The sequence below is a fragment of the Nomascus leucogenys genome, chromosome 6 (assembly GCF_006542625.1).
Source record: "Nomascus leucogenys isolate Asia chromosome 6, Asia_NLE_v1, whole genome shotgun sequence".
Taxonomy (NCBI): Eukaryota; Metazoa; Chordata; class Mammalia; order Primates; family Hylobatidae; genus Nomascus; species Nomascus leucogenys.
In genome coordinates this window covers 18344219-18364457 of record NC_044386.1, presented here as the reverse complement: position 1 = coordinate 18364457, position 20239 = coordinate 18344219, and the positions used below count along the sequence as shown (strand labels likewise).

Here is a 20239-nt window from a genome sequence, read left to right as displayed (position 1 = left end):
GATAAACAATTTTATCAATAGCATTTTAGTTTCTTAACTTATGCATCTGTGAATTAAAGAAATTACAAAGGTACTCAGAGTTCTAGTAGTTAGATTTAGTGAACTTATCAGTTCATTTTTAACTTAATAATAAATACTTGAAAAGATGATGATGCAGGTCTCTTTTAGTGGTGAAGATAGTATATTCCACAGAACATTTTGTTTATCTTTATCATCAAAATGAAACATTATATTACACTACTTATTTGCTATTTAGATTTCCACCAGGATAGCATAGTGCTTAAGGACACAACTTACACTTACACACTTCCTCTGCCTGAGTTTAAATCCCAAGTATATCACTTACAGACTGTTGTCCATAAGGAATTTCTTAACTTTCCTATGCCTTCGTTTCCTGATTTGTAGATGGGAACAATTATATCTCACAGAGGTGTTGTGAAGGTTAAATAAATTAATATATGTTAATTGTTTAGGGCATAGGTCAGTGTTAAGTATTATATTTCAAAAATAATATTAAATTTTTTATCCATCAAATCTAAACCATGTAATAGCACCTTTCTGTACTCTGAAAACAGCTGTATTTGAGATGGAGAAAGAGCTATTAATCAAATTCCATGTGCTAGGAATTATTTTAGATACATGAACTATGAAATGAATTAGATAATATTCTGTATCTTAGGGAAAACTGGGTAGACATGATATATTGTTATAATACAAGATGTCAGCCCATACCAACTGTAAATGATACAAGTTTGCCTTAATTGTTATGAGTTTAGAAATTAAAAAGAACCAACTTTTCAAAGATGGGAAGGGATCAGTGAAATATTTGCATGGGAAATTATTTTTAAACATGTGTGGATTTTGGATACTCAAGAAAATAAATTCAGCCAAAGGTTTTATATCCACCCACATTGTCCTTCAAGCATGGAAATTACAGCCAAAAATCTTTGGACATTACAATATGCTGATTACCTTAGTTTGATTATTACACATTGTATACATATGTCAATAGTTTACGTTTTATCCCATACCCCATAAATACGTATATTGTGTCATTAAAAATAAAATGAAACTAAAAAAATATTCTGACCACATGGAATAATCTACCTAAATATTAGTTAGCACCTTTAATTGGGATCAATGTAAAATTCTGTATTTAGAAACAATAAATAATTATATTTCTTGGGGGTGTGGAATGAAAGATATTTTCTTGGGAAGTAATGTATCTTACCAAGAAATACTTATGGGTACTAATGGGTAATGACAGGCAGGAACACTGACTGTGATTAACATCAGCATCAGGGTAGTTTATCAGAATGTAAACATATGCCTTAAAAACTGTAGAAACAATACCTCTTTTCCTAAGAAAAAAAGATTGTAAGTTAAAAAAAAAATTTTATTAGTAATAACTAAGAAGGAAAAAATATAAGTCCGAGCTAATAAGTCAAATATTAGATCTATAAGCATTACTAAGAGTACAAAAGTAAACAAAAATTAAAAGTTACAAATATTTAAGTGAAATGGGAGGAGATGGAAACAGTCTATTTTATTTTAATTGCTGTTTATTGTATGGTGATAACACAATATTATCTAAATTTATAAGAACGGAGGTAGTCACTAGAAAAAAATATAAACAAAAATAGAACTTCACACAAGGAAACCAGATGTATCTAAAACAAAAAAAATAAGATTATAATAAAAATCCACATACATAAAAAGGGAAGTAAGAGATACGATCTCAGCGCCCACAATGATGGGATCCAAACTGAAATAATAAAAAGAAGGAACAGAAAACACTTTACAATCCTAAAGTGAGCCATTCACTGTGAGTATGAATCTCTCTGTTGCATGTTATTCACCAACATTCACAAAGAAGAAATCACAATATATACAAAGAGCTGTGTCTATAAACAGAATGGTAGAGGGTTATAGCTCACAAATTTCAGTCCATGATAGATAAAGTACTTTAAAATGTGAATAATCAAATAATGTAATTAATAAGGAGGTTGATATATTTAATAAATCATTCTCTGCATTCTGATGCTATATCATTTAATTCAAGTGCCTATAGAATATTTAGTGACTACGTATTAGTCTTCAAGACTATCTCATTAAAGGACTCAAAGTTAAAATAGTACAAATAAAATGCTCCTTTCCAAATACAACTAAAAATTAGTGAAAAACATCAGAAAACAAATAATGACCTTGATCTGAAAATGTGTTAACTGCAGCAACCACAACGTTCTACTTTAGGAATTCTCAAACCACAGAAAAAGAAAGGCACAACAAATTGCAGAATTTCTAGGAAAAAACTATAATAAGAAAGAACATAGATGGAAATTATGGGATACAAATTAAGTGCTTCCAAAAGTATACTTGTAATTCTAAACATATCAAAGACATAGACTAAAAAGAATAATATTAGATGAATTAAATATGTAACTAATAGTGGAGAATAAAAGAAGAAAATGAATAAAGAATAGTAAACAAAAATATAGATTCAAACCTGATTTTTTGGAAGGAAAGTTTAAAAAAATAAACCTGAACTAATCTTATTAAGATACATGAAAGACATAGAAAATAAGCAGCTTGAAAACATTATAACAATATTTTCTTAATTCAACACACATTAATATGAAGGATTTTGAGGGAAGGTTGCTAAAAGCAACTTCAAAGAAACAGAAAACACACATAAACTGATTTCTAAATAAGAAAATGAGAAGCTTGGGAATTTTCCCTAAATATATCAGATCCAATAATTCACTAAGGAATTCTATCAAACCTGAAAGAGCACATAACTGCAATTCTGTTTGAAGCTTTCAACATACTGAAAAGAAAGAAAATTTCTACTATGTTTCTATATAAAGCAGACAAATTTACATTCATTTCCTAGGAATGCTCTTACAAATGACCATAAACTGAGGAACTCGAGAAACCAGTGTGCTGTCTCACAGTCCTGGAGGCCTGAAGTCTGGAATCAGGAGTGGATGGGACTGCACTTCCTCTCTCCTTGGTAAACTCTAAGGACCTGTCCATTCCTCACCTCTTCCAGCTTCTGAAGGCTCCAGTTGTTCCTCAGCTCATGGCCACATCGCTCCTTTCTCTGCCTCTGTGGTCGTATGACCTCATCACATTTTCTCTGCCAGATCTCCCTTGGCCACTCTTATAAGGACCCTTGTCATAAAATTTAACACCTACCTAAATAGTGGAGGATCATCACCTCTTATAGTTTACTATATAAGTTAATTGCATGATCTGCCATATTCATATTTGTTGCAGGGTTGCCATTAGGCCACTATAGCCTGTCTCTACAAAAGCCATGTCCTTCCCATGTGTACAGTAGTATTTACCCCATCCCAACATCCCTAAAATATCAATCTATTACAAAATCAATTCTAAGTCCAAAACCTTATCTATTTATGATCAGGTCAACATTTCTAAACTCATCATCTCAATCTAAATCTCATTATCTTAATCAGGTGTGGGTGAAACTCTAGATAGTTTGAATCCTAGGACGAAAATCTTCATCTGTGGACCTGTGAAATTAGAAAACAAATTACCCTTATCTAAAATACAATGGTAGGAGAGGCATAAGATAACAGTTATAGACACTGACATTCCAACAGGGGGAAAATGGAAGAAATAAAAAAGTCACAAGTTCCAAATACGTTTAAAACCCAGCATGGAAAATTTCATTAGGTTTCTTTTTTTCATAAGTTTTATTTAATATTTAATTGACAAATAATAATTATATATATTTATGATGTACAATGTGATTGGTACATATCTGTTACGTCAAATATTTTTCATTTACTTGTGATGAGAACATTTAAAATTCTCTCTTTGAGATATTTTGAAAGGTACAATGCATTATTATTAACTATAACCACTGTGCTGTATATGGAACACGAGAACTGATTCCTCCTACCTAACTGTAACATTGTACACATTAACCAGTGTTTCCCCTTTTCCTACTCACCTCTCTATTCCTAGCCTCTGGTAACCACCATTCTACTTTCTGCTTAAATGAGTTGAACTTTTAGATTCCATATCTAACTAAGATCATGTGGTACTTGTCTGTCTGTGTCTGGCTTATTTCACTAAACACAATATTCTCTACGTTCACACATGTTGTTACAAATGACAGAGCTTTTTTTTAAATAACAGACTAAATAGTATTCCACTGTGCATCTACACCACAATTTTTTAAAATCCTTTTATTCATTGATGAATGCTTTTTTTTTCCGTATCTTGTCTAATGTGAGTAATGCTGCAGTTAATATAAGGGTGCAGCCATGTCTTTGGGATACTGATGTCAATTCCGTTAGCTATATACCCAGTCAGGAGATTGCTGGATCCTATGGGAATTCTACTTTTGGTTTTTTGAGGAACCTTCGTGCTTTTTTCCAAAATGGCTGTACTAATTTACAACACCACAATACTGTGTTTCCTTTTCTCCACATCCTTGCCAATACTTGTTATCGTTTGTGTTTTTGATGATAGCCACTGTAAAAGGCATGAGATGATATTTCACTGTGGTTTTAATTTGCACTTTTCTGATGTTTAGAGATATTGAGGAATTTTTCATATATATGTCGCTCAGTTGTATGTCATCTTTTGAGAAATGTCTATTAAGTGTTTTGCCCATTTTTAGAATAGAGTGATTTGTATTTTTTTTGTTGAGTAGTTTGAATTCCTTCATTATTTTGGATATTGGCCCTTATCTGATGTATGATTTTCAAATATTTTCTTCAAATCATGTATTATCTCTTCACTCTTACTTGATTTCTTTGCTCTGAAGAAGCTCTTTAGTTTGATCATTCCCACTTGTCTATTTTTGCTTACTTTGCCTATTTTTTTGAGTTATAGAGAAGTAATCTCAGCCTAGAACAATGTCATGAAGGTTTCCCCTCAATGTCTTCTTCTAATAGATTTATCGTTTTAGGTCTTACGTTGTCTTTAATCCATTTTGAGTTGATTCTTGTACGGCTCAATACTTTTCTCTCTGAGTCTGTAGCTCTGCTTGCCACTGCCCTATATACGTTGTGCATAAAGTACCCAAAGTCTTCTATGTTTCCTCTGAAAGAAATCTCTATCACCTGTAACTGCAAAGTTATGATTTCTGGACATTAAACCTGGAGTTTCATCCTGCAAGTGGTTGAATTACAATATAAATTGAGTGTCCAATCATGTAGGGGTCTCTTTCTTCTGGGGCAGGCTAGGGCAGCCACAAAAACTGAAAAAAGTAATAGATTGTCTAGAGTTCCCAGAGAGAGTGTGGTTCTGCCACATTTCTGACTTAGTGACTTCAGAACTTCAAGGGAATTTCTGTTGTTACAATCCAACCTGTTGTGGCAATTTGTTATGTCATCCCTACGAAACTAATATAGTAGGATTAACAGAAAATAATAAGCCAATACAAATATTAAGCAACATTAAGCAGCTTCATTTCTCAGCACCCACAGGACAATTCTAAGCACCATTCCAGTAAAACAAAACACACTGCAAATGGGATGATTCCAGGAATGCTCAGATAGTTGAGGGATAGACAAATAATTATGCTAGACTGAACCATATGTAATTATCTTTTGTATATGTCATCATACATTTTTGATATCAACAATTTCATATGAGTAAAAGCTAACTTTTAAAAAATTTAAAGGACAGGAGTTGCGAATACATACCCATGTTATACTTGCTGGTAGTTTCTCTCTTCCCTACCAAGTGAGTTTGATACCAACCACCATCATCACCATGGTGAATGTTGCAATTCATATGCATGCATGCATTGTGCATCCTAATTAGCATTGTCAAATAAAGTACAGGACATCTAATTACATTCTAATTTTAAATAAATAACCAATTAATTTTTCTACAACTATGTTTCTTGTGATAATTGACAATTAATATACTAAAAACCCTACAGTTTATCCTAAATTTAAATTTAATTGGGCATCCAGTAGTTTAAATGATTGAATGTGGCAACACTGAAAATAGCATTCATTAAATGTGAGCATCAATGATATGCTTTGTTTTTTGTTTTGTTTTGTTTCATTTTGTTTTTTGTCTCACTCTGTCACCCAGGCTGGAGTGCAGTGGCATGATCTCGGCTCACCGCAACCTCCGCCTCCTGGGCTCAAGCGATTCTCCTGCCTCAGCCTCTCGAGTAGCTGGGACTACTGGCATGCACCACCACGCCCGGCTAATTTTTGTATTTTTAGTAAAGACGGGGTGTCACCGTGTTAGCCAGGATGGTCTCAACCTCCTGACCGTGATCCGCCCACCTCGGCCTCCCAAAGTGCTGGGATTACAAGCATGAGGCACCGTGCCTCACCTGGGATTTTTTTTTTTAACTAACAACGCATAGAAGACAACTTTAATAATTTATGCAACTATTTAAAAGGTGTGGAAGATGGGTACTTGAGTAGTTTTCCCAGAGTTGCAGTAATAGAAAAATAATCATTATAATACTAATACTATAAATACCATTTTTGATGGATAAAACCAAAGAATTAAATAATTTCTATTGTATATATAAGTCTGAAATATCCAGGCACAAATAAATGAGTATAATTTTCTCCCAGTTTCCCTGTACCGGCAATTCAGCCTCACCAGCTTTTCTTCATAAATGAGGTTGTTAAAATATTTCCAGTTGTGTTAATTCAACTGATTCTAAATTCCTGTCCCAACCTAAAATAATGTACTCTTTTTCATGGCTCCACATGTTTCCATCCATCCATCTGTCAATTCTGGCAAAGAAGTCCCTCAAAATGATTGCCCCCACCCTGGAGTAGTAAAATATTTATTAGATGATCATCAACATGAAACCATATGTCTGCAGAAACAGCCTGCACCGTAGCAGTAGGTAGGTTAGTATTGAGGCAAATGACATCTAACTTGCCAGGGGACCTGCTAAGAAATGGAACAAGAGATGTGTGTCATCTTGGATGCAGAGCTTGATAATAATATCAGATAGGACTGGAGGTAGCCCAAATCCCTCCACAAATGTCATTGAAAAGTCTAAAAGATGTAAAAGCCAAAAATAATAAATAAGTGGAGGTGATTGTTTTAAAATCCAGTGTTATCGTGAGAAAGAAATGTTAAGCTTTCCTAGAAAAGAATGTAACTCTGATTTTTAATTCTAAGGTCTTAAATACCCATACTCAGTGAGAAGAACCTTAGACATCATAATGCCTACCACATGCAGCAGGCTAACTCCAAAAATTATAGACACTGATCTAAAACTAACAGTAAACCTTCCAGGTACTCATATTTCTGTGAGCAGGATGCACGATTCTGACTGTCCAGCTCTCATAAGCCAAGAGGGACCATTTTTGTCCACCCAATTGCTGATAGGAGGCAAGTATGTACCATTTCTAGGACGAGTTACTTAAATTTTGATAGAGCTTATTGATAAATTAGTCATAGACAAATTCTCACTTATTAATGTAAAGGAGGAAGGAGTCAAGGCAAGAGAAAGTTTAATGTGTGGATCCAATTAAGAGTATGCAAATCCTCGGCTGGGCATGGTGGCTCACGCTTGTAATTACAGCACTTTGGGAGGCCTAGGTGGGCGGATCACGAGGTCAGGAGATCGAGACCATCCTGGCTAACATGGTGAAACCCCGTCTCTACTAAAAATACAAAAAATTAGCTGGCCATGGTGGCGGGTGCCTATAGTTCCAGCTACTTGGGAGGCTGAGGCAGGAGAATGGCATGAACCTGGGAGACGGAGCTTCCAGTGAGCCGAGATCTTGCCACTGCACTCCAGCCTGGGCGGCAGAGAGAGACTCCATCACAAAAAAAAAAAAAAAAAAAAAAAAGAGTATGCAACTCCTCAAAGAAGATAGGTATTAGTTATTTTGGCAATTTATTTCTAGTGTGATAGGTCATAAACTTCAGAAGCAAATAACTCCTTGAAAAATACATAATCTGAAATTCATAATGTTTGTGTCATATATAAATGCATGTGTATTGTATATATGATCAACTTCTGATAATTTGAATTTTTAAGATCTAAAGATACATATTTTTTTGGAAACTGGTAAAATATTGTAGTGGCTTATCCTCATCAATGTCCCTGTGACCCTAGTTTTCTAGGTTCTTAATATATGGTTTGGAAGTGAAATGATATTTTGCCTCTTGTGTAATCTCCAACCCCTGGGAAGGCCAATTTTCCAAGTCAATTCAGAAAAATTGGGGAACTTATTATAAGTATTATAGTACTGATCATTCTGTTTACAGGATCCTGATAAGGATCCTCTTTCTTGTTAGCTTTTGCTTGGTTGCTATGAACTGAAGGGATGTTTCTTCCCTCAAAATTCATATGTTGAAATCCAATCCCCAGTGTAATATGATGGTATTTGGAGGTGAGCTCTTTGGGACATAATTAGGTAATTAGAGTGAAACCTTCATGAATGGGATTTGTGTCTTTATAAGAAGAGACAGAGGAGAGGGTTTCTCTGTTGTGTGAGGATACAGCAAGTAAGAGGCTGTCTGTAAACCAGAAAGAGGACGCCTACCAGCCTTCAGAAGTGTGAAAAATAAATGTTGTTTAAGCCACCCAGTATATGGTATTCTGTTATAGCAACCTGAATTGACTACGATATTGACCCTTAATGTAAAGGACAATGCCTCAATTTCTCCGCAGGGAATGACCATTCTGTTCCTGCCAAAAAAAGGACACTTTGAGATTGAAGCAGGCTTGTACAAAATCAGTGGCATAAATAGAAATGAAAATTCCCTATTCTGCTGTTTCTCACAGATCTTTAACAGGAAGGCCAGCATCAGTGGATACTTCACCCAGTTTAAAATGGAAGACTGGTCTCTGAATCACCTTCACTCACCTCACCACGGGAGCTTTTAACTTTTAAAACTACATCCGTTCATCTTCGGTTCACACAGCCTTTTATATCCATCATGCTAAACACTTTCCAAATGTTTAGTTCTTATCTGAAAAAGCACTTCCTCTTGAAAACATTACCTAGTAGTCCTCACACATTCCTGAATCTGAGTTTGTATTCTTCCTGTTGATGTCCATAACACAGAATACATATTATTGCACTAAATACAAAATGCTGAGGTTCCATTTATGCCTTAGATGTTATTATTAAAATAATCTTCATAGTTTGTTTTAGAACAAAGCTAGAATGACTTATCTCTATCTCAATTATTTTATTCTAAAAAGGAAAAAATAATGCATATTTGAAAAGTAATGAAAGTCATAATACTAATTTTTTTATGAAAGTCATAATCTTATTTTTTTCCCCACAGCCACTGAACTATGAGAAAAAGAAGTCATATACCCTCAACATAGAAGGAGCAAATACACATCTTGATTTTCGCTTTTCTCACTTGGGTCCTTTTAAAGATGCTACTATGCTGAAGATCATTGTTGGGGATGTAGATGAACCACCACTATTTTCCATGCCTTCCTACGTCATGGAAGTCTACGAAAATGCCAAGATTGGGACCGTCGTTGGTACAGTTTTGGCGCAAGATCCTGACAGTACTAACAGCTTAGTAAGGTATGGCATGCTTCAATCGTTTAGACATATAAAGAATTTTGTTGCCTCTCACATTAATTAAACATGAATAAAATTACACTTAAAATGTTTTATTTCTATGTTGTTTTCTATGAATATAATTAAATTATAATATTAATTGATTTTTAACTGTGTAGCTTAGCAGATGGATTTTTGTCACATTAAGAACATATTTTCCTGTCTCCATGAATGTCTTATTGACCACACGTTAATTTTTCCATTTGACTTAATGGATGTGAGCGTAATTGATTGAGAAAATTGTTGTAGAGCTATTTAATCACAAACTAGAGAATCTATTGCTCCCTTAATGATAGGAAGTATAGATATAGCACAAAACGTGATAATTTGGGGATAACACTCATCTCTAACTGACTCTGGTTCCTTTGGTCAGCCTAGCTGTGTGGCTTTCTCTTTATATGTGAAAGTGGAAAAAGAATGTCTATGTCTCAGAGCTATTGTGAGGCTGTATGAAGCAATGTGCGGAAAGCACTCAGCAAAGCGGCCTGCACCTAGTAGTCACTCAATAAATGCTAACTTGTCAAAGACAGTATAGGGTGCAAAAAACTCTGAATACAGGAAAATCAGTGTGGGAACTCTAACAATAGAGTTCTACTTACAAGCAGAATGATCTTTTACAGTCATTCAACCATATGGAATCTCAAATTCCAAATATGTGAACAAAGAATAATAATGCTACATGAATATGTTGATACAATTCAGTTAGATTAAAATAAAGGACTTAACACATTGCCCAGCATATAGTTAGATTAAAATAAAGGACTTAACACATTGCCCAGCATATAATAACTGCTCACTAAATAATATTTGTATTATTTTAGTACATCATGCTGGAGAGATAATTAAAGCTTTTTTGCATTATCAAAAGAGTTTTTTTGTGTTCCTTGTTTATAACAAAATCAGAAAGGCTGTGTACATGTGTAAAACTTCTTAGATATCCTGTATTTATACACATGGAAATCCTGTCTCTAGAAAGGTTAAAATCCTTAATAATCTTTCTAATTTTTACCAGGAAATCCTTGGTTTTCATTCACTTAACAAAAGCTAATATACTAAATAGTCTCCTCAGTGTCTATGGGATATTTGTAAAAGCTCTGAATTTTCTTTTTCATAAGCATGACTGTTTCAGTTAAAAATAATCCCCCTAGCACCCATGCATGTAGTGAAACAATTTTCTGTGCACAAATGTAGATATTCAACAATTCTACTCCATCTGCAAGTGCAGAAACTGTATCCTGTCACACTAACAGCAAGACCTAGATAATGCTTGAAGAAAGAGGATCGGTAAACTATGCAAAATAATATGCATAAACCAAGTTACAGAAATCAATCTCTAACTAAGGAATAGAAATCAGAGTTAACATGTTTCATTGCTCAACCAAAGGAAAGCCCATTTTGCTTCAACATTCCATAGAATGCCATGTTTTTAATTATATTTTTGACCCCAAACAGTAAGTATAATTTGTTCAGGTTTTAAAAAAAATGTAGCACCATAAAAGATCTGTACAAATGAGGCTTTCTTTACCAAAAGCACCCAATATCTTTTGGGACTAGGGATAGATCATGATATAAATTTGCTGTGAAAATATTAAATAAACATTGACAATATTTTTTTAAATTAAAGTTGTTACTAAAGATAATTTCTGTAATTCTTTATTTAAAAAAATAGGAAGTGCAACCATTTGTTTAATTTATTTTTTATTAATACAAAAAGTTGTACATGTGGCGGGATACATGTGATAATTTGACACATTCATATAATCAAATCAGGGTAGTTGTGAAATTCATCACTTTAAATATGTATCGTTTCTTTACACTGAGAACATTCAAATCGTTATCTTCTAGCCGTTTTAAAATGTACAATCCAGTGGGTACCAATATATACATTTAGATGGAAGAAGTAGAACCTAGTGTTTGATAGATCAGTAGGGTGACTATAGCAATCACTCTTAGACTATGTTTTAATCACTTGTAACGTGCAATATTATAGTAGTCCTCATGATAAAGAATTATACATGTACACACACACACAGACACACACACACAACATCTTGAACTCCAGGGAAGAAATAGACTTGGAAAAAAATATGCATTGTGTATCATGCATAATTCTCCACAGAAAGAGAATGAAATATCTGGGCCCTGTGGCCCAGCCAAGTTGACGTGTACAATTAACCATCACACTGTGTTTAGGGTAATAATGGTCTGAGGGAGTTGTGCGTGGAGAATGTATTCCAAAACTTTCTGGAGGCAATGAGCTGAGGAAAATTGAATTGAGGCTCATAATCCAATTAGAAATTAGAGAAATGAAGAATGAAGGAAAGAATTGTAGTTTGTTGTACATGAGGAGCTTGGGTTACCTGTGGGAATAGCAAGTAATGAGATTGGAGAGATAGATTAGATACAGATCATGAAGAGGCTTTCTGCAATGGTAAGGTCTTTGAAATTAATCCTGGCAGCAATGCCAATAGGGAGAGAAATGAGAGGAACTTTGATAATTATAACCAAAACAATGACAAGAAAATCTGCATTTCAAAATAAACAATAACAATATTTAAAATCAAGTGAAAGGTAAAATATATGTGGTGAAATTTAGGTCAAGGACAAACATGTTTTAGCATTATTCTGTATGTTCCAACATATATGAAAACATCCCTTCCCACATAGCACTGTGATTCCCACATGGGGGCAAAATCCACCCCCCTACTAAGGGACAGTTGAAAATGTCTGGAGACATATCTAGTTATTACGTCTTGGGATAGTGTCTTAGTCACTTTAGGCTGCTACAACAAATTACCTTCGACTGTGTGGTATAAACAAAAAACATTTATTTCTCACAGTTCTAGAGGCTGGGAAGTCCAAGATCAAAGGGCCAGCCTATCTGGTATCTGGTGAATGTCTGCTCCCTGGTTTGCAGAAAGCCCTCTTCTCCCTATATTTTCACATAGTGAAGAGCAGAAAGAAAGAAAGCAAACTCTTCCATTTCTTTTTATGAGAGCACACATCACATAATGAATGTCCCACCAATTTTCTCCCTTAGTCAGTTTGGCTGCTAAGAAGAATTATCACAGTCTTGGTGGCCTATAAAAAACTGCAATTTATTTATCACGGTTCTTGAGTCTGAGAGTCTGAGATTAGGTTGCCAGAATTGTCGGGTTGTGGTAAGTGCCCTCTTCTGGATTGCAGACTGCCAACGTCTCGTATTCTCACATCTTGGAAAAAGGTAGCTAGCTCCAAGCTCTTCTTTTAAGGGCAGTAATCCCATTCATGACAGTTCCATTTTCATGACCTCATAATCACCTCCAGAAGTTTGTACCTCCACATGCCATTACATTGTGGATTATGGTTTACTATATGAATTTGGGGGAGGGTGATAAAAGCATTCAGCTTGTAGCAGGTAGGGTGTTACTGGCATCTAGGGGTGGAAGTCATGGACGGTGCTAAACATTCTGAAACTCACAGGACAACTCCCACAGAAATTATCTGGCCCCAAGTCAATAGTGCTAATATTGAGAAAACCTGACATAGAGTAAAACAAACTGACTGGCAAATTGGTAAAACTGGAGTACTAATTGTATTCACGGGAAGAAATTTTGAAAAGATATTTCAGAGATAGGTGTCTATATATACAAATCGTATACATGAATAGTCATGTGAATGTTTCAATGTGTACTTTCAATCAATTAAAATATGTCACTAATTGTCTCAGTAATTGTCCTATATCATTGGGAGCACTTAAATGAAGACTCATATGAAACATGCACTCTCCTGGTTGTTGGGATGCAAAGATGATCGGTACATAGTTTCCAAATGCTAAGAAGGGAAGCATAAATCTATTAGCATATGAAATATTCTTTCTGCTTTGTTTTGGTTAGAGAACTAAAATGAATCCTGCTAAAGCTGCCTTTAAATAATTAGACTCCATAGCTGCTGTTTGGGGGCATAATTTACATAATATTTATTCTTGATTTTAATAAAAATGTGTCATTCACATGGGCCTCTGGGTGCAAATAGTGAATAAAAAAACAGAAAACATTAACAAAAACAAAAGCAAGTCTATACTTCCACCTTTCTCAGGGACCAAATGTTTGTACTAATTAAGGAAAAGCACATTGAAAAGATGTACTTTGCAATGTGCCCTGAAATGCAATTAACTCCAAGTTTGTAGAATTGGTAATGAAAGGGAGTTTGAGCTTTGCAAGCATTTCTGAAAAGCTTCCTGACTTCGGTCTTTTGTATTTTACTATTGTACTTTTTGTACTTCAGTCTTTGTATTTTACCATTGTTCTTTTATAAATTATTAGTAAGACTCTTCAGATTTCATAGAGAATACAATGTCTAGGTTTTGTCTCTTTCAACTCTAAATAAGATGTGTAATTTGCAGCAATATAAAGTATATATATAATGTAAAATAAATTATTGTTGAGTGTAATCACCATGTCAGGCTATCAAATACTAGCTGTTGTTCCTTCTAACTATATTTTTTACCCAGTAATCATCCCCAATTACCCGCCCCACCACCACTACCCTTCCTAGCCTCTGACAACCATTATTCTACCCCCTATCTCCTTGGGTTCAGTTGTTCTAATTTTTAGCTCCCACATATGAGTAAGAATATGTGAAGTTTGTCTTTCTGCGCCTGGCTTATTTCACTTAACATAATGTCCTGCAGTTCTATCTATGTTGCAAACGATAGAATCTTATTCTATTTTATGGCTGAATTACTGTATTGTGCATGTGTACCACATTTTCTTTATCCATTCATCTATTGATGGACACTTAGGTTGCTTTCAAATCTTGGCTGTTGTGATTAGTGCTGCAGTGAATATGGGAGTGCAGATATCTCTTCAGTGTACTGATTTCCTTTCTGATATGGTTTGGCTGTGTCCCCACCTAAATCTCATCTTGAATTGTAGCTCCCATAATTCCCACATGTTGTGGTAGGGACCTGGTGGCAGGTAATTGAATCGTGGGGACGGTTTCCCCCATAGTGTTCTCATGGTAGTGAATAAGTCTCACAAGATATGGTTTTATAAGGAAGGGGTTTCACCTTTCGCTTGGCTCTCATTCTCTCTTGTCTGCCTCCATGCAAGACGTGCCTTTTGCCTTCCACCATGATTGTGAGGCCTCACCAGCCACGTGGAACTGTGAATCCATTAAACCTCTTTTTCTTTATAAATTACCCAGTTTCAAGTATATCTTTATCAGCAGCATAAAAACGGACTAATACATTTTCTTTTTCATATATACATAGCAGCAGGGTTGCTGGATCATAGGTAGCTCTATGTTTAGCTTTTAAGAAACTGTCACACTGTTCTCCATAGTGGTTGTACTAATTTACATTCCCACCAACAGGATATGAGGGTTCTATTTTCTCCACATCCTTTGCCATCAGTTGTTATTGCCTGCAATTTTGATATAAGCCATTTTAACTGGGGTGAGATAATTTCTCATTGTAGGTTTGATTGGCATTTCTCTGATGATCAGTGATGTTGAGCACCGTTTTATATGTCTGTTTGCTATTTGTATGTCTTCTTTTGAGAAATGTCTTTTCAGATATTTTGCCCATTTTTTACTCAGATTATTATATGTTTTCTATAGATTTGTTTGAGCTCCTTATATATTCCAGTTATTAATCCCTGGTCAAATGGGTAATTTGAAAATATTTTCTTTCATTTTGTGGGTCGTCACTTTCCATTGTTGATTGTTTTCTTTGTGTGCAGAAGCTTTTTAACTTGATGTGATCCCATTTATCTATTTTTTATTTGGTTGACTGTGCTTGCAGCATATTACTCCAGAAATCTTTGTTCAGATGAATGTCCCGGAGAGTTTTCCCAATGTACTCTCTTCAGAGTTTCACAGTGTGAGTTCATAGACTTAGGTTTTAATACATTTTGAATTGATTTTTGTATATAGCTAGAGATAGGGATCTGATTTCAATTATCTGTATATGGATATGCAGTTTTCCCATCACCATTGAAGAGTCATTTATTGTAGTTATTGCAGACTGGGTTTATTTGTGCCTGTCATTCTTGGGGACTCTTCCAAGTACTCAAAGGGGATAATTGGGTGTTGTGATCTAAGTCTTTGGTCATTGCAGCTATATCTGCCTTAGGGGGTACCCCAAGCCCAGTACTGTTGTAACTCTGAAGACTTGTGGAGGTACTGCTGTAGTGGTCTTGGGTAAAATCTAAGATAATTCCCTGGATTACTAGGCAAAGACTCTTGTTCTCTTCCCTTACATTCCCCTAAACAAATGGAGTTTCTCTGTCCATGTTGATCTGCCTGGAGCTCAGCAGAAGAGTGACATAAGCATCACTGTAGCCACCAATACCAAGACTGCACTGGGTCAGAACTGAAATGAGCATATCACTGGATCTCACCTGTAGGGACCAGCCCCACAGGGTCAGTGGGTCTTTCCCTGTGTGCGGCGATGAGAGAGTGCAGAAATAAAGACACAAGACAAAGAGATCAAAGAAAAGGCAGCTGGGCCCAGGGGACCACTACCACCAATGTGCAGAGACCGGTAGTGGCCCTGAATGTCTGGCTTCGCTGTTATTTATTGTATACAAAGCAAAAGGGGCAGGGTAAAGAATGTGAGTCTTCTCCAGTGATAGGTAAGGTCACGTGGGTCACGTGTCCACTGGACAGGGGGCCCTTCCCTGCCTGGCAGCCGAGGCAGAGAGAGAGAGGAGACAAAGAGAAAGACAGCGTACGCCATTATTTCTACATATCAGAGACTTTTAGTACTTTCACTAATTTACTACTGCTATCTAGAAAGCAGAGCCAGGTGTACAGGATGGAACATGAAGGTGGACTAGGAGCGTGACCGCTGAAGCACAGCATCACAGGGAGACAGTTAGGCCTCCGGATAACTGCGGGAAAGCCTGACTGGTGTCAGGCCCTCCACAAGAGGTAGAGGAGCAGAGTCTTCTCTAAACTCCCCCGGGGAAAAAGGTGACTCCCTTTCCCGGTCTGCTAAGTAGCGGGTGTTGTTGCTTGACACCTTTTGCTACCGTTAGACCACGGGTCCGCCTGGTAACGGGCATCTTCCCAGATGCTGGCGTCACCGCTAGACCAAGGAGCCCTCTGGTGGCCCTGTCCAGGCATAACAGAAGGCTCGCACTCCTGTCTTCTGGTCACACCGCACTATGTCCCCTCAGCTCCTATCTCTCTATGGCGTGGTTTTTCCTAGGTTATGATTATAGAGCAGGGATTATTATAATATTAGGATAAAGAGTAATTACTACCAACTAATGATTAATGATATTCATATATAATCATATCTAAGATCTATGTCTGGTATGACTATTCTTGTTTTATATTTTATTATACTGGAACAGCTCGTGTCCTCGGTCTCTTGCCTCGGCGCCTGGGTGGCTTGCCGCCCACACTCACCCAAGACTGCTGATTACTAATGCCTGGCGACTGCTGATATTCCCTTAAGGCCCAGGGCTATTCAGTTAGCAAGTAGTGAATCCAGCCGTGTCCTTCCCTTCAAAGATGTTAGCTCTCATGTTCCACAGCCCAGGGCAGGTCTAGAAATGCTGTCCAGGAGCCAGAGCCTGGATCTGAGAACTTTAGGAATCTACTTGGTGCTCTATTCTACTGCGGCTCAGCTGACACCCCAGCCACAAGATAAAGTTCTTCCCACTCTTCCCTCTTCTTTCCTCAAGCAGAAGGAGTTTCTCCCCCCTGTGGTATGTACTAACTGGATACCACCCATCTTCACTCAAGGCCCATGGGCTCTTCCGTCAGCTTGTGCTGAACACTGCCTTGACTGAATCTCTCCCTTCAGGGCAGTTAGCTCCACTCTAGCCCAGGGCAGGTTTAGAACTGCTCTCCTTTGAGCCAACGCCTGGAATCAGGGACCCCAGGAGCCTGTTTGATGCTCCACCCCTCTGTGGTCAAGCTGGTATCCAAGCTGCAAGACAAACTCCCCTTTATACTTCCCTTTCCTGTCCTTGAGCAGGAAGAGTCTCTCTCCATAGCCACTATATCTGGGAATACCCTGGGTTACACCTGAGTCTCATTCTCATCAAAAGCCCACGGTGAGTAATGTCTGGCTACAGTTGATGCTTACTCAAGGTCCAAAGGATCTTTAGTAAGGAGGTCATGAATTCCACCAGGACTGGGTTCTTCCCTTCAAGGAAGCAGGTTCCCTTCTGGCCCAGGTGTGTCTAGAAATGTTGTCTGAGAGCTAGGGCCTTGGGATTCTGTCTGCTGCCCTATTCTACTGTGGCTGAACTTGTATCCAAGTTGCAAGATGAAGTCCTTTTTACTCCTTCCTCACTTCTACTCAAGTGGAAGGAAGGGATCTCTCCCAGAACTGCAAGCTGCACTGCCTGGGGTTGAGGGAGGGGTGGCAGAAGCACTCCCTTGACCACTCTAGCTGGCTTCTCACTATGTCGCCTGCACTCCAGGTCCACTGGCTCCAAGCCCAGCACATCACCAAGGCTCACTCAGGAATTGCAGTCCTTCTGGCCCAGACTGCCTTTCAAGTTCATTTAGGACCCCAGAGTGCTTTAGCTCACAGTGGTGGGGCTAGGCAGAACTCAGGTTTCGACCACTGAGTTGGATTATTTCTCTCTAGCCTGTGCTGGTCTAAATTCTCACTCCATAGGTGCAGCCTGCGTTCTGTCCCTTTGGGCTTTCTGCTCTAACAGGGAAGTACTGAGTTCCAATGCAAAGTCTCATAATCATTGTATTCTCCCTCCCCAAAGTGCACAGATTCTCTCTTTGTGCTCTGCTGCCACTACCAGGGAATGAGGGAGGGGTTGTGTAAGCCATTCAAGGCTGTCTTTCCTGTGCTCTTCAGCGCCCCATTCATTAATATAATGTTAATACCAAGTACTGTGATCAGTCACCTGATTTTTAGTCCTTTTGAAGGTGTTTTGTGGAAAGTTCTTCAATTCGGTGTTCCTGCAGGGTTGACAATCTTTGTAGGGTTCTATACTGCTATCTTGCTCCACCTTCTTCTCCAATCATCACCTTTTTGAAAAAATAAAATTAGAGGCTGGCTATTTACCAGCAGTGAAGTCTTTCATTTAAACAGGCTACACCATTTGCTCACAAATTACAAATAGAATTCAGGAATTTCAAAGATTAGCTACTGAGAGATGAGCAATCCCATGTTGAAAACAAGAAGGTAGAGAGCTTTTGGGAATGTGGCTTTATGACACATGACTATTAAATAGTTACCATTCATTGTCTTCTGTCTGTTGGCCATGGACTTTGTATATCATTCCATAAACTGTTTTACAACTCTGAAACTGTCTGTATTATTGATTCCATTCTATAGATGAAGAAACTAAAGTTCAAAAAATTAACTAACTTGATTCTGTTTTCAGAGCGATAACATGACATTTTAATGCAAATCCAATTTTGCTTTACTCCGAAAACTTTCTTTTTGTAGCCCAATATGCTCCCTCTTATATACTATAGCTAATAAAAAATAAAAACAAACTAAATGACTACATTTACAAAAATCAAGTATCAAAAATTAGAAACAAAAGTATGTTATAAATGCTCAGAGAGCCATTAATCAAATGCCGTTACCTGGGGCCTTCCCTTTTATGGGTTTACTCCACACATTGAAAAAGGGGATGCTAACTGGCAAGTCTTTTTTTAACTTTAGCATCTTAGTAATAAACTTGCTCTTAATTTTATAGTTTCTCCATATTGTAGTTAAAGATGTACATTACTTGATTTAGTGTAAAAAAAAGTTGGAGTCCCTGAATCAACATTTCTTACATGATGAAAAGCTTTAGCAGCGGAATTTATATGAATGAGTATATGCCCCATCTTTCCTTCTTTTGCATCTTGATTTATAACCTGAATTTATCTATGCATTTACTTCTTTTTGAGGATGTGAATGTTTTCTTTGAATAATAACTTTAAAGCAATAAATAATTAAGTATTTTGCATAACCGTTTCAAATGCTTATGATGACACTACCTATAAAATAAACTATAGCCCAAATGTATTGTGATCATATTGGAAACTTAGCCAGATTTAAAAACATTTTTGGAACATAAGGGATACTTTTAAAGAAATGGATGCAAAGTATTAAAAGTATTTTCTCAGCCTATTCAGAGATTTATTGTGACCTTGGTGAGGTGAATTTATTGGTAAATAATGGTACAGTGAATATACTGGAAGCATTCACTTCTTTTTGTTTTTTGTTTGCTTTCTTCCGTACTTTTGAAATTTTCACATAATTGATGATGAGTTGGGTTAGAAATACCAAATTATTTTGGATGCTATAACAGCAAAAAAAGAGAGAGATTTTAAAATAATGATAAGGTCTTTTGGCAAAGTTCAAGAGGGAAAGTGAAAAGAAATTATTAAGAGTTCGAATGCAGGATTTAAACTTTTGAAAACAAAGATGAAAAATAACCAGTAAATATGTTTTAAAATATGTTCATGTTAAAGGTATCTAATATACAATAACTTTTTTTCGTAGACCAAATTTAGTTATAAAAGTTTACCTTATTGATAATATAAAATTATTTCAATGTTCTCTCCATGGCAATCCTCAATGTATCATCAACAAAACTCAGCCATTGTGTTCTGATCCAAAGGAAACAGTCCATTATGGACATTTAATGCAAATCCATTAGAGACAGACAGAAAGCAAATTGTTGCTTAAAATCAGAAGTCTTTGTCTATAACCT

At 36.5% G+C, this 20239-nt stretch overlaps 1 protein-coding gene across 10 annotated transcripts in view; it reads left to right on the top strand.

Annotated features, from left to right (window-relative positions):
• Positions 1 to 20239, top strand: part of CDH18 (cadherin 18) — a 1074788-nt gene that overhangs the window by 967975 nt on the left and 86574 nt on the right. For all 10 annotated transcript variants that reach the window (XM_030813926.1, XM_030813931.1, XM_003263181.4 and 7 more), the window contains one exon: positions 9274 to 9527. In XM_030813926.1, the coding sequence (XP_030669786.1) occupies positions 9274 to 9527 (254 nt within the window). The remainder of the gene's footprint in view (positions 1 to 9273; positions 9528 to 20239) is intronic.